The 12944-nt window shown below is 45.1% G+C and overlaps 1 protein-coding gene across 1 annotated transcript in view; it reads right to left on the bottom strand.

The window, feature by feature from the left end:
• Window positions 1-12944, bottom strand: part of TTC27 (tetratricopeptide repeat domain 27) — a 630563-nt gene that overhangs the window by 530091 nt on the left and 87528 nt on the right. Inside the window, exon 3 of the mRNA XM_069769113.1 lies at window positions 7580-7751. Within this exon, the coding sequence (XP_069625214.1) occupies window positions 7580-7751 (172 nt within the window). The remainder of the gene's footprint in view (window positions 1-7579; window positions 7752-12944) is intronic.

Consider the following 12944-nt stretch of genomic DNA (forward strand, 5'->3'; position numbering starts at 1 on the left):
AACACTGCCCATGCAGTATATAATACAGGCCACGTAGTATATAGCAGCCCACGCAGTATATAGCACAGCCCACGCAGACGCAGTATATAGCACAGCCCACGCAGTATATAGCACAGACAGCCCACGTAGTATATAACACACAGCCACCCACGTAGTATATAGCACAGGCCCGGGCCGTGACGTAGTATATAACACAGCCCTCGTACGTAGTATATAACTCAGCCAGCCATTTAGTATATACAGACAGTCTAGGCTAGGACTGGCCTTGGTAACTGCTGAGTCTACGTGTACTAATGATAAACTGTGATATTTGATAAGTTACACCACATGTATTTAGATGCAGTAGGCGCTGGCAAATCGCGGCCTCGCAGCGATCCTAGTGGTCATCCCGCAGGACAATGTGTCGGTCAGAAGAGGCCATTACCTCTGAGCCCACCTTCTCACATTATGGTGATTTTTACATTGTGCCACATGGTTGGTAGGTAGGACTGAAATATATCTATAATGTGTGATCGCACCTTATATAAATAGGTCTACAGCAAACGCACGAGAAACAGAAAAACTTGCTGTGAGACCGAGTCAAGGCTTGGGCATAGTCAGTCACTGAGGACAACAGTTTACATAGCACAAAAGACAGGATACCCCATGATCTAGTCAAAGGACAACTCCGATTGTGAGGAAGTCTGTGCTGTGATTGGATGATGCTTCTGCGTGAGCGGGACAGAGTTTGTAGTGACTTCTACACATAAAGCCATTGCCAACGAGGGGTCAGAGGCGAAAGTGTTTTGCGTTTCTGTCTACATTGAGGGTGTGCTGCTGACACCAGTTGAACCGGTATTACTGACATGGAGCCCGTGTTATGGACTTGGGGTTTAACTGTATGTCAGGAAAGTCAGCATGTTTGGTGCACACGCTGCACTTCTGCAACCATGTCTGGTTGGGAGAAATTCCTGAAAAACAGAGTGGGATAGGAGAAACTATGGCCCCTGGAAGAGTCAGGCCATCAGCATACAAGAGGCTGACTGAACAAGGCAGACATGCCCAGATGGGACCCGTTATAGTAGGAGAGAGCCTCCCTTAGCGCCATAGAAGCACAGGAGGTTTAAGCAGGAGCGCATAGCCATCTTGGGCATGAACTGAACACCTGAAGGATTTTTAGTGAGGCGCACATTCATCCAAGCACCAGAAAAGCGTCCTGACGCTGTTCTGCAGAACAATTGCTTAGGAAGCACAGTGTGCCACTTTTTCTAGGTCCTGAGGGGGTCCTAAATGTTATGTCAATGCTACACCTGCTTGATAGAATGCGTAAGACTGGCAGTGTCCTGATGCTGCCATGTTTTCCAAACACCAGCTCCATATGCAAGCCTGTCATTACCAGCCGCCATACTAAATATCTCTTCTGAAGTGAATGTATTCTGCGTAGAGTGACACAGAGTGCAGACATATCCATTATACTGTAGCTGATGGGCTAAGCACTTCTACCCTATCAGCAATATGGCTTCTCTACAACCAGGCTCACAGCAGGCTGCATCCGACCCCCCACCCCCCGCAATGCATTGGGACCAGAAACTTGGAGGAAGACTCACTCTTCACTCACTGCTTCACTTCGCCGTTGCTTACGTTCCTTTGTGGACACAGCCTGGGACCGGGTGCACCGTCCGTGCACCTGACTGCTGCTCCTGCTCCTCTTTCTGGTTGGCGCTGCCTGCGCCTGCAGCTGGATCTCTTCTCTGAGCTCTCACACGACCGGAAGTGGCAGGACAGAGCGACTGCCGGCCTGGAAGTGACTCGTATCCATGGTGATGGCGGCGCCGGCCTTGACTGGTGAGTTTTGCAACTGCGTGAAACTCAGTCCCACGCCCGGTCCGGAAGTGACTCACTCTGCGTATCCATGGTGATGGTCCCGACTCCTGGAGGTGAGTATTCCTGCTTCACCGTAAATGGGCCCCCCCATCTCGCCAGGGCCCCGGCACTTGCCCGGGTACGCCGGGTGCTGACGCCGGCCCTGTTGGCGCCTGTTACACAACCAATAAATATGCAGCCTGCCAGTCACTGTAATGCTGTAGCCATCTGGGTAGTGGCATTACTGTGATTGGATGCTGTATTACTTCATGAGAAATTATAAAAGAACTGGTGCCGCCACGCTCGGCTCACTGACGCCATTGCACAGCTCAGGGACAGTTCTAAATGGAGGGAGGGAGTACATGTCCAGGCTTATGTGCACAATTTTAGGAATCAGAGATCTCTAGTCATGATGCTTTGCGGAATCATCATACTAAAAGTCCTTCTTAAGGCTAATCTTCTGCTTTGCTGTTTCTACATGATATATTCTGCATTTATCCTAGGGACAGCTGGAGCAGAGAGAGTAGCTGAATCCAGCCTTTAGGCAGGGCTTAGAGCTTTTCAGTCCGTTGCTAAATATATAGCTCAATTAATCAAGGAAGCTTCAGAGACCTAGCAATTAGAAAATGTGTAAGGCACAGGGAAGTGGAAGTGCTGAAGATGATGCACACAGATGGCGAGGATGTGAGGCAGGTGCGACTGCACCTGTTGTTGGAGCACAAGCAACACACCCATCAACGACACACAGATTCCTTTTTCACTTTAGGGAGGCACGAGACAGACCAATGCAAACAGGTGGTCGATTTGATAGCAGATAATGCTTCCAGATGGAGGAAAACATGAGACTGGGAGATTCTACACAGCCAACCCTCATCTCATCTGCTCAGCACGGATTGGGTAACAATGAGGAGGTTGACGCTGAGGAGGAGTAACAGGAGGCTAGTACCCACACAAGCTTCGAGCCGTCTCTCCTATATTGATGGGCTGAGGAGAATTGAGGAGGAAGAGAGGGAGAATGAGGAGAGTAGTCATCATGGTGGAGACACAGAAATGTTAGCTGTAGGGAGCTTGGCACAAATGGCGGAATTTATGTACCGCTGCCTTGCATTATATTTATCTTGGCCCAAAAAAAAAAAGAGAGTACTGGTTGTTCACCCTGCCAGACCCATGCTAAAAAGAGAACCTCTCATCTCTACTTCCTAAGGTGGAGAGGTCTACTAAAATGGTACTATACCAGAAGGCCACTGTGAAAATATGTTGAAAAAATTCCCATCAGACAACGCCAGTGGCAGGTGGCAAGCGTCCTTGCCCAACCAAGGAAGAGAGGCGAGGGAGACACACACCAGGTACAAGAGGGGAAGGGGTAGGCGGTCAAAGGTCTGGGCCAATTTCCTGACATCCTCCCAGCATTCAGTCCCTGATTACCGAGTATTTTTGACTAGAAGGGAAAAGTTTTTAAAGATGGTCAAGCAATACCTGGCCGATAAAATCAGCATACTAATTCCGCTATGAACTTCAATTATTGGGTCTCTAAGCTGGACACCTGGCATGAGGTGCCCATCTATGCCTTGGAGGTGTTGTGCTGCCCTGCCGCTAGCATCTTGTCTGAGACGAATTTTACGGCCACTGGTGGGGGGGGGGGGGTCATAATAGACACGAGCTTTCGCCTGTAAATAGAAAATGCTGACAGGGCCACTCTGATCTTGCACCCATTGTGAAATTTGGTGGAGGATCGGTGATGATCTGGGGATGCTTCAGCAAGGCTGGAATTGGGCAGGTTGTTCTTTGCGAAGGACGTATGAATCAAGCCGCATACAAGGTTATCCTGGAAAAACAGTTGATTCCTTCTGTTTAGGCAACGTTTCCCAAGTCTGAGGACTGTTTTTTCCCACCAGGACAATGCGCCATGCCATACAGCTAGGTCAATCAAGGTGTGGATGAAGGACACAAATCCCTGTCTTAAGGTACCTTCACACTCAGCGACGCTGCAGCGATACCGACAACGATGTCGATCGCTGCAGCGTCGCTGTTTGGTCGCTGGAGAGCTGTCACACAGATAGCTCTCCAGCGACCAACGATCCCGAAGTCCCCGGTAACCAGGGTAAACATTGCGTTACTAAGCGCAGGGCCGCGCTTAGTAACCCGATGTTTACCATGGTTACCAGCGTAAACGTTAAAAAAACAAACACTGCATACTTACCTTCAGCTGTCTGTCCTCCTGCGCTCTGCTTTCCTCTGCACTGTCAGCGCCGGTCAGCCGGAAAGCAGAGCGGTGACGTCACCGCTGTGCTTTCCGGCTGGCCGGCAATGACCCAGGATGCAGGAGGAGTGCAGAGAAGCAGAGCGCCGGGGACAGACAGCTGAAGTAAGTATGTACTGTTTGTTTTTTTAAAGTTTACGCTGGTAACCAGGGTAAACATCGGGTTACTAAGCGCGGCCCTGCGCTTAGTAACCCGATGTTTACCCTGGTTACCAGTGAAGACATCGCTGGATCGGCATCACACACGCCGATCCAGCGATGTGAGCGGGAGATCCAGCGACGAAATAAAGTTCTGGACTTTCCTCAGCGACCAACGATCTCCCAGCAGGGGCCTGATCGTTGGTCGCTGTCACACATAACGATTTCCTTAACGATATCGTTGCTACGTCACAAAAAGCAACGATATCGTTAACGATATCGTTATGTGTGAAGGTACCTTTAGCCAGCCCAATCTCCAGACCTAAACCCCATTGAAAACCTCTGGAATGTAATCAAGAGGAAGATGGATAGTCACAAGCCATCAAACAAAGAAGAACTGCTTACTTTTTGTACCAGGAGTGGCATAAGGTCACCCAAAAGCAGTGTGAAAGACTGGTGGAAAGCATGCCAAGACGCATAAATGCTGTGATTAAAAATCATGGTCATTCCACAAAATATTGATTTCTGAACTCTTCCTGAGTTAAAACATTAGTATTGTTGTTTCTAAATGATTATGAAGTTGTTGTTTTTTTCCATTATTTGAGGTCTGCAAGCAATGCATTTTTTTGTAATTTTTAACCATTTCTCATTTTCAGAAAATAAATACAAAATTTATTGCTTGGAACTTCAGAGACATGTTGTCAGTAGTTTATAGAATAAAACAACAATTTACATTTTACTCAAAAATATAAAAGAGAAAAATCAGACAAAATGAAAATTTTGCAGTGGTCTCTTAAAGGGAACCTGTCACCCCCGTTTTTTGAGATTGAGCTATAAATACTGTTAAATAGGGCCTGCGCTGTGTGTTCCTATAGTGTATGTAGTGTACCCCGATTCCCCATGTATGCTGAGAAATAACTTACCAAAGTCGCCGTTTTCGCCTGTCAATCAGGCTGGTCAGGTCGGGAGGGCGTGGTGACATCGCTGGGTCTTCCTCAGCTTTACGTTGGTGGCGTAGTGGCGTAGTGGTGAACAAGCAGCGCGCGATCTGCGCTGTCATCCCTTTCGTCGGTGGGGGCGGCCATCTTCCTGGGGCCGCGCGTGCGCAGATCGAGTGCTCTGCTGCACGGGGCTTCAGGAAAATGGCCGCGGGATGCCGCGCGTGCGCATTAGAGATCGCGGCGGCCATTTTCCCAAAGCCGAGATGCAAACTCGGCTTTGGGAAAATGGCCGCCGCGATCTCTAATGCGCACGCGCGGCATCCCGCGGCCATTTTCCTGAAGCCCCGTGCAGCAGAGCACTCGATCTGCGCACGCGCGGCCCCAGGAAGATGGCCGCCCCCACCGACGAAAGGGATGACAGCGCAGATCGCGCGCTGCTTGTTCACCACTACGCCACCAACGTAAAGCTGAGGAAGACCCAGCGATGTCACCACGCCCTCCCGACCTGACCAGCCTGATTGACAGGCGAAAACGGCGACTTTGGTAAGTTATTTCTCAGCATACATGGGGAATCGGGGTACACTACATACACTATAGGAACACACAGCGCAGGCCCTATTTAACAGTATTTATAGCTCAATCTCAAAAAACGGGGTGACAGGTTCCCTTTAACTATAGCTCTCTCTCTCTCTCTCTCTCTCTCTCTCTCTCTCTCTCTCTCTCTCTATATACAGTGGGGCAAAAAAGTATTTAGTCAGTCAGCAATAGTGCAAGTTCCACCACTTAAAAAGATGAGAGGCGTCTGTAATTTACATCATAGGTAGACCTCAACTATGGGAGACAAACTGAGAAAAAAAAATCCAGAAAATCACATTGTCTGTTTTTTTAACATTTTATTTGCATATTATGGTGGAAAATAAGTATTTGGTCAGAAACAAACATTCAAGATTTCTGGCTCTCACAGACTTGTAACTTCTTCTTTAAGAGTCTCCTCTTTCCTCCACTCATTACCTGTAGTAATGGCACCTGTTTAAACTTGTTATCAGTATAAAAAGACACCTGTGCACACCCTCAAACAGTCTGACTCCAAACTCCACTATGGTGAAGACCAAAGAGCTGTCAAAGGACACCAGAAACAAAATTGTAGCCCTGCACCAGGCTGGGAAGACTGAATCTGCAATAGCCAACCAGCTTGGAGTGAAGAAATCAACAGTGGGAGCAATAATTAGAAAATGGAAGACATACAAGACCACTGATAATCTCCCTCGATCTGGGGCTCCACGCAAAATCCCACCCCGTGGGGTCAGAATGATCACAAGAACGGTGAGCAAAAATCCCAGAACCACGCGGGGGGACCTAGTGAATGAACTGCAGAGAGCTGGGACCAATGTAACAAGGCCTACCATAAGTAACACACTACGCCACCATGGACTCAGATCCTGCAGTGCCAGACGTGTCCCACTGCTTAAGCCAGTACATGTCCAGGCCTGTCTGAAGTTTGCTAGAGAGCATTTGGATGATCCAGAGGAGTTTTGGGAGAATGTCCTATGGTCTGATGAAACCAAACTGGAACTGTTTGGTAGAAACACAACTTGTCGTGTTTGGAGGAAAAAGAATACTGAGTTGCATCCATCAAACACCATACCTACTGTAAAGCATGGTGGTGGAAACATCATGCTTTGGGGCTGTTTCTCTGCAAAGGGGCCAGGACGACTGATCCGGGTACATGAAAGAATGAATGGGGCCATGTATCGTGAGATTTTGAGTGCAAACCTCCTTCCATCAGCAAGGGCATTGAAGATGAAACGTGGCTGGGTCTTTCAACATGACAATGATCCAAAGCACACCGCCAGGGCAACGAAGGAGTGGCTTCGTAAGAAGCATTTCAAGGTCCTGGAGTGGCCTAGCCAGTCTCCAGATCTCAACCCTATAGAAAACCTTTGGAGGGAGTTGAAAGTCCGTGTTGCCAAGCGAAAAGCCAAAAACATCACTGCTCTAGAGGAGATCTGCATGGAGGAATGGGCCAACATACCAACAACAGTGTGTGGCAACCTTGTGAAGACTTACAGAAAACATTTGACCTCTGTCATTGCCAACAAAGGATATATTACAAAGTATTGAGATGAAATTTTGTTTCTGACCAAATACTTATTTTCCACCATAATATGCAAATAAAATGTTAAAAAAACAGACAATTGAATTTCCTGGATTTTTTTTTCTCAGTTTGTCTTCCATAGTTGAGGTCTACCTATGATGTAAATTACAGACGCCTCTCATCTTTTTAAGTGGTGGAACTTGCACTATTGCTGACTGACTAAATACTTTTTTGCCCCATTGTATATACCGTATAATGAATGCAGAAAAAACATGCACAATAAATTAATAGCTGGTGAATTACCTGTCGTTGTTTAGATCTGCAGGTGAGTCCAGGTAGGCAGCAATCTGTCTTTCCATATACAAATCAAAACTTTCTTCTGGCTCTGGAGCTCCAAAGATCTCATGTATGAATTGACTTAGCACAATACCCTCAAAATTACCGTCAAATAGCAAATGTAACAATGCTACGATTTCTGTAAAAAAGAAAATATATAGCTTTACTAGCCAGAAAACTCATAATGTGTGTCGAAAAGCAAATTAATTAACTATTTTAGTCTAGCTTAGCACAATAGTTATGATCACTTTGTCACCAAGGCAATCAATACATAACAATGCATTTCCTTTATGCCTTAAATGCTCAGGTTTTAAAAAGAACCTTTCACTAAATGTTCAACTTGTCACAAGATGTAATGGTTAAAGATCAGAATAAAACTTTTATTATTATTTCACCCAACTCTTCATTGTGAAGATATCAGTAATCAAAGTATTTGACACCTAAGAAGTTATTTTTCATTTAGTCCAAGTGAGCATTGTCAGAGAGTTTTCACTGAGGCGTGTTTTTCTTCCCCCTGTATGACACAGCCTAATCATAGGAAAGCAGCAACACTCAAGAGAAAGAACACACCCCACAATAACACAAAACTGGCTACTCCTGTGTGGCATGTAATGACAGACAGCCTGATCTTACTATAGAGTGATTACTAGTTGCTGTGTGTACAAGAGACATAAGTGTGATTACTGACACCTTTGAGTTTTTATATCCTGACAGTCAATGTTCCTAGAGGAGCAGTACAGGTGAGTTTAGCTGTGTTACATTGAAAAGCTCTTCTCCTCTTTTAGCACAATCACTTCTGTTCTACTACCCATCTCCCCCACACTGCCTGTTAAGATATGAGACAAAGGGGTCAGTAATCACACCTACGTCTGTTGTGCTCAACTTGAAATTACTCTGCACTGAGATCAGGCTGTCATTACATCTCACACAGGAGAAGCCAGTTCTGAGCTATTGCAGGAGCACATAGTTCTTTCTCTTATGCTGCTGTCAGCTTATGATTGGTCAACATCATACAAGAGGAAGAACTGCACACCCCCATTGAAAATGCTCTGATAACATCCTCTCGGATTTCAGAAAAAAAATAACTAATCAGGGACCAAATACTTTGCTAATATGTCCACAACAGAGAGGCAAAATTAAGTAGAAAGTCTTTCTCTCTTATTCCACTCTTCAGTCACTATTACATATTACGTTATATTTTTGTAGCTCAACAATCAGAACTTACAAAAACATTAGCAGAAAACAACCTCAATGGTTAGTTGTGAAGTGATTACTTTGGAGGTTTATCGAAACCTTCAAAAAGAACCTGAAGACCCACCTCTTCAGACAAGCCTACAACCTGCAGTAACCACCGATCGACCAAATCGCTTGCATGACCAGCTCTACCCTCACCTACTGTATTCTCACCCATCCCTTGTAGATTGTGAGCCTTCGCGGGCAGGGTCCTCATTCCTCCTGTACCAGTTATGACTTGTATTGTTTAAGATTATTGTACTTGTTTTTATTACGTATACCCCTCCTCACATGTAAAGCGCCATGGAATAAATGGCGCTATAACAATAAATAATAATAATAATAATATTAATAGGCTACTCATTATTGGGATTTTTCTATTGAGAATACCGTACTCTATGAAGTCTAAGCCTACAACTTGGCATCGAAGCAAAGAGCCTCATTAGTGCTAATAGGTGGAATAATGGAGGTGATTATCCTATAGCCCTGCAGTAGGAGAACAATATCAATCAGTTTAGGATGGTTACATCAATTGGATCCTAGGGGAAGACTTTATAACAAAAATCTACTCCCTTGGGTCAGTCAAGAAATTATTACATTATGACAAACTCAAGAGCCCTGGAATAATGGGTAGCCATAACTCACATCCACCTACATGATCACAGCTAGACTGGAGCGTTCTGAGAAATAGCACTATAAAAAAGATTGTCTAGCAGCAATTTAAAATAATGATGAACAGCGCTAATATCTGAAATGTGAGTGACTGAAGATCACAAGTGCTACTGCTGCCGTTTAGTACTAAGCGGAGAAGGGACAGGCAATGCAAGAATGGCAAAATCACGATGCATGAAGAGACTGAACGTTATTATGGGGCACATACGGTATATAAGCTCAGGTCCCCGAGCACTGATCTGAGACATAATGATTCTTGACATATGATCGTCCTTATTACCTGCTGTTTGGGGACAATATGTAGATTACTACTACTCAGATCTTCTTTTTCTTGCCTTCGTATGTGAGACTCTAGAAAGTTTTCTGCTATTAGACAATTAATTTAAACATAAAGAGGCTATTCAATAATAAAATAGTAATTTCACCATTTGAAGAGGATCCTTTACAGGATTTTTTAAATTTACACTGAGGGCCTCCTCCAATTTGACCTACTCCACTGATTCCTGAACAGTATTTATTTTTTTTCTGTGCCCCTGTATTCCAAAGTTATGCCCCTGGTAATAACGGTGCAAACACCCAATTCTCCTTTTACCTGGGTGTATAGCACAGAACGTCACCGTGGGCATTTGCTTTCTCTCCGTTGACACTGGCCAATCAAAACGTGGCAACACCCACATAGAAGCTCTGTGCTACAAGGTCAATTGGTTGAAGAAAAAAAAATCTGCATTTTTATTCTCGGGGGGCATAACTTCTGAAGGAAGGGGCACAAAAGAAAAACTGTTCCAGAGTCAGTGGAACAACAGCAACTGGATGATGGACTAGGTTTAAATTAAAAAAAATCCAGGTAAACAATCCTCTTTAAAAGGTATTAAAAATATATGTGCTAAACAGATTTTGACTGTGTAACGCAGGAGGGTAGCTATAGTGGGTGAAGGGGTGTCAGTCGCACACGGGCCCTGGAGCCCATGGTGGCCCAAAGGTCCCTTGCCTTATAATCAGAATACCAGTACTATTGCCACTAGCCACAATGCACTCCTGGGGGATACAGTGCCCAAAGCGTAACACAGAGTAGAGTTTACAGAGTTTGAAGTGTAAGCTCTAAGACTACATTCGTATGACCTTCTGACATGTCTCCAAGACCTCAGATGACCACGTTAATGTATTTTTCTCACAAGCACAAACATTAAGGTGCAAGGAAATTAAACAGCAAAATGCCTACAGTGAAGGAAATAATTATTTGATCCCTTGCTGATTTTGTAAGTTTGCCCACTGACACAGACATGAACAGTCTATACTTTTAAGGGCAGGTTAATTTTAACACAGAGATAGAATATCAAAAATAAAATCCAGAAAATCACATTGTATAAATTGTATACCGTATATACTCGAGTATAAGCTGACCCGAGTATAAGCCGAGACCCCTAATTTTGCCACAAAAAAACGGAAAACTTAATGACCCGAGTATAAGCCTAGGGAGGGAAATGCAGCAGCTACTAGTAAATTTAAAAAAATAAAAATAGATACCAATAAAAGTAAAATTAATTGAGACATCAGTAGGTTAAGTGTTTTTGAATATCCATATTGAATCAGGAGCCCCATATAATGCTCCATAATGTTCATGATGGGCCCCATAAGATGCTCCATAATAAAATATTCCCCATATAATGCTCCATAAAGTTTATGATGGGCCCCATAAGATGCTTCAAACAAAAATATGCCCCATACAATGCTGCACAAAGGTTGATTATGGCCCCATATGATGCTCCATAGATACATGTGCCCCATACAAACCTGCATAAAGGTTCATTATGGCCCCATAAGATGCTCCATAGAAACATTTGCCCCATACAATGCTGAATAAAGGTTGATTATGGCCCCATAAGATGCTCCATAGAAAATGTGCCCTAATGCTGCACAAAGGTTGATTATGGCCCCATAAGATGCTCCATAGAAAATGTGCCCCATAGAAAATGTGCCCCATATAATGCTCCATAAAGGTTGATTATGGCCCCATAAGATGCTCCATCGAAAATGTGCCCCATATAATGCTGCACAAAGGTTGATTATGGCCCAATAAGATGCTCCACAGAAAATGTGCCCCATATAATGCCACGTGAAGGTTGATTATGGCCCCATAAGATGCTTCATAGAAACATATGCCCCATATGCTGCTGCGATAAAAAAAAATGACATACTCACCTCTTGTCCTGAGCAGGCGGAGACACTGGCACTTGCGATATTCACCTGTCCCCGTTCCACCGCCGCACGCCACTTTGTCTTCCGCTTCCTCTGCAGTGACTGTTCAGGCAGAAGGCACACTAAACACGTCATAGAGCTCTCTGACCTTAACATCACAGCCAGAAGATGCAGAAGACACAGGGGCGCGCGGCGGTGGAACGGAGACGGGTGAATATCGCAATGCTCACCCTCCCCCGTTATACTCAGCCTCCTGGCGCGGTCCCTGCTTCTCCGATGCAATGGTCTCTCCGGGCGCGGCAGCTTGTTCCTGTGTTCAGCGGTCACATGGTACCACTCATTAAAGTAATGAATATGCGTTCCACCCCTATGGGAGTGGAGTCGCGTCCATATTCATTACTTTAATGAGCGGTACCACCTGACCACTGAACACCGGAAGAGATGCGGGTGTCAGAGAAGCAGGGACATACAGAGACACGCCAGGAGCAGGTAAGTATGATTTGACAGCTGCCGCTCCCCCTCCCCCGCAGACCCCCAGGGACAATGACTTGAGTATAAGGTGAAAGGGGCACTTTCAGCCTAAAAAAACTGCCTGAAAATCTTGGCTTATACTCGAATATATACGGTAAATTTATTTGCATTTTGCAGTGAGAAATAAGTATTTGATCCCCTACCAACCATTAAGAGTTCAGGCTCCTACAGACCAGTTAGACGCTCCTAATCAACTCGTTACCTGCATGAAAGACAGCTGTCTTACATAGTCACCTGTTGTGAGTTCTGTTTCTGGGCTCCCTCTGGTGGTTACTGATGGTACTGGGTGACTTGTGTTCTCTGCGGTCTCTGGTGTCCACCTGTTCCATCAGGTTATGGGAGTTTCCTATTTAACCTGGCTTTTTTGTAATTTCCTCGCCGGCTATCAATGTAATCAGCGTGACTTTTTACCTCTGCTCCCTGCGTCTGTTATCTTCAGGACAAGCTAAGTTTTGATTTTCCTGTTCCACGTTTTGCTTTATTTTTGTCTTAGTCCAGCTTGCAGATATGTGATTCCTTGCTGCTGGTTGCTCTAGTGGGCTGAAATTACTCCTCATGTTCCATGAGTTGGCACATGAGTTCAAGTAATTTCAGGATGGTTTTTTGAAGGGTTTTTCGCTGACCGCGCAGTTCACTTTTGTATCCTCTGCTATCTAGCTTTAGCGGGCCTCATTTTTGCTGATTCTATTTTCATAACTAC

This window comes from Ranitomeya imitator, chromosome 5 (assembly GCF_032444005.1).
Source record: "Ranitomeya imitator isolate aRanImi1 chromosome 5, aRanImi1.pri, whole genome shotgun sequence".
Taxonomy (NCBI): Eukaryota; Metazoa; Chordata; class Amphibia; order Anura; family Dendrobatidae; genus Ranitomeya; species Ranitomeya imitator.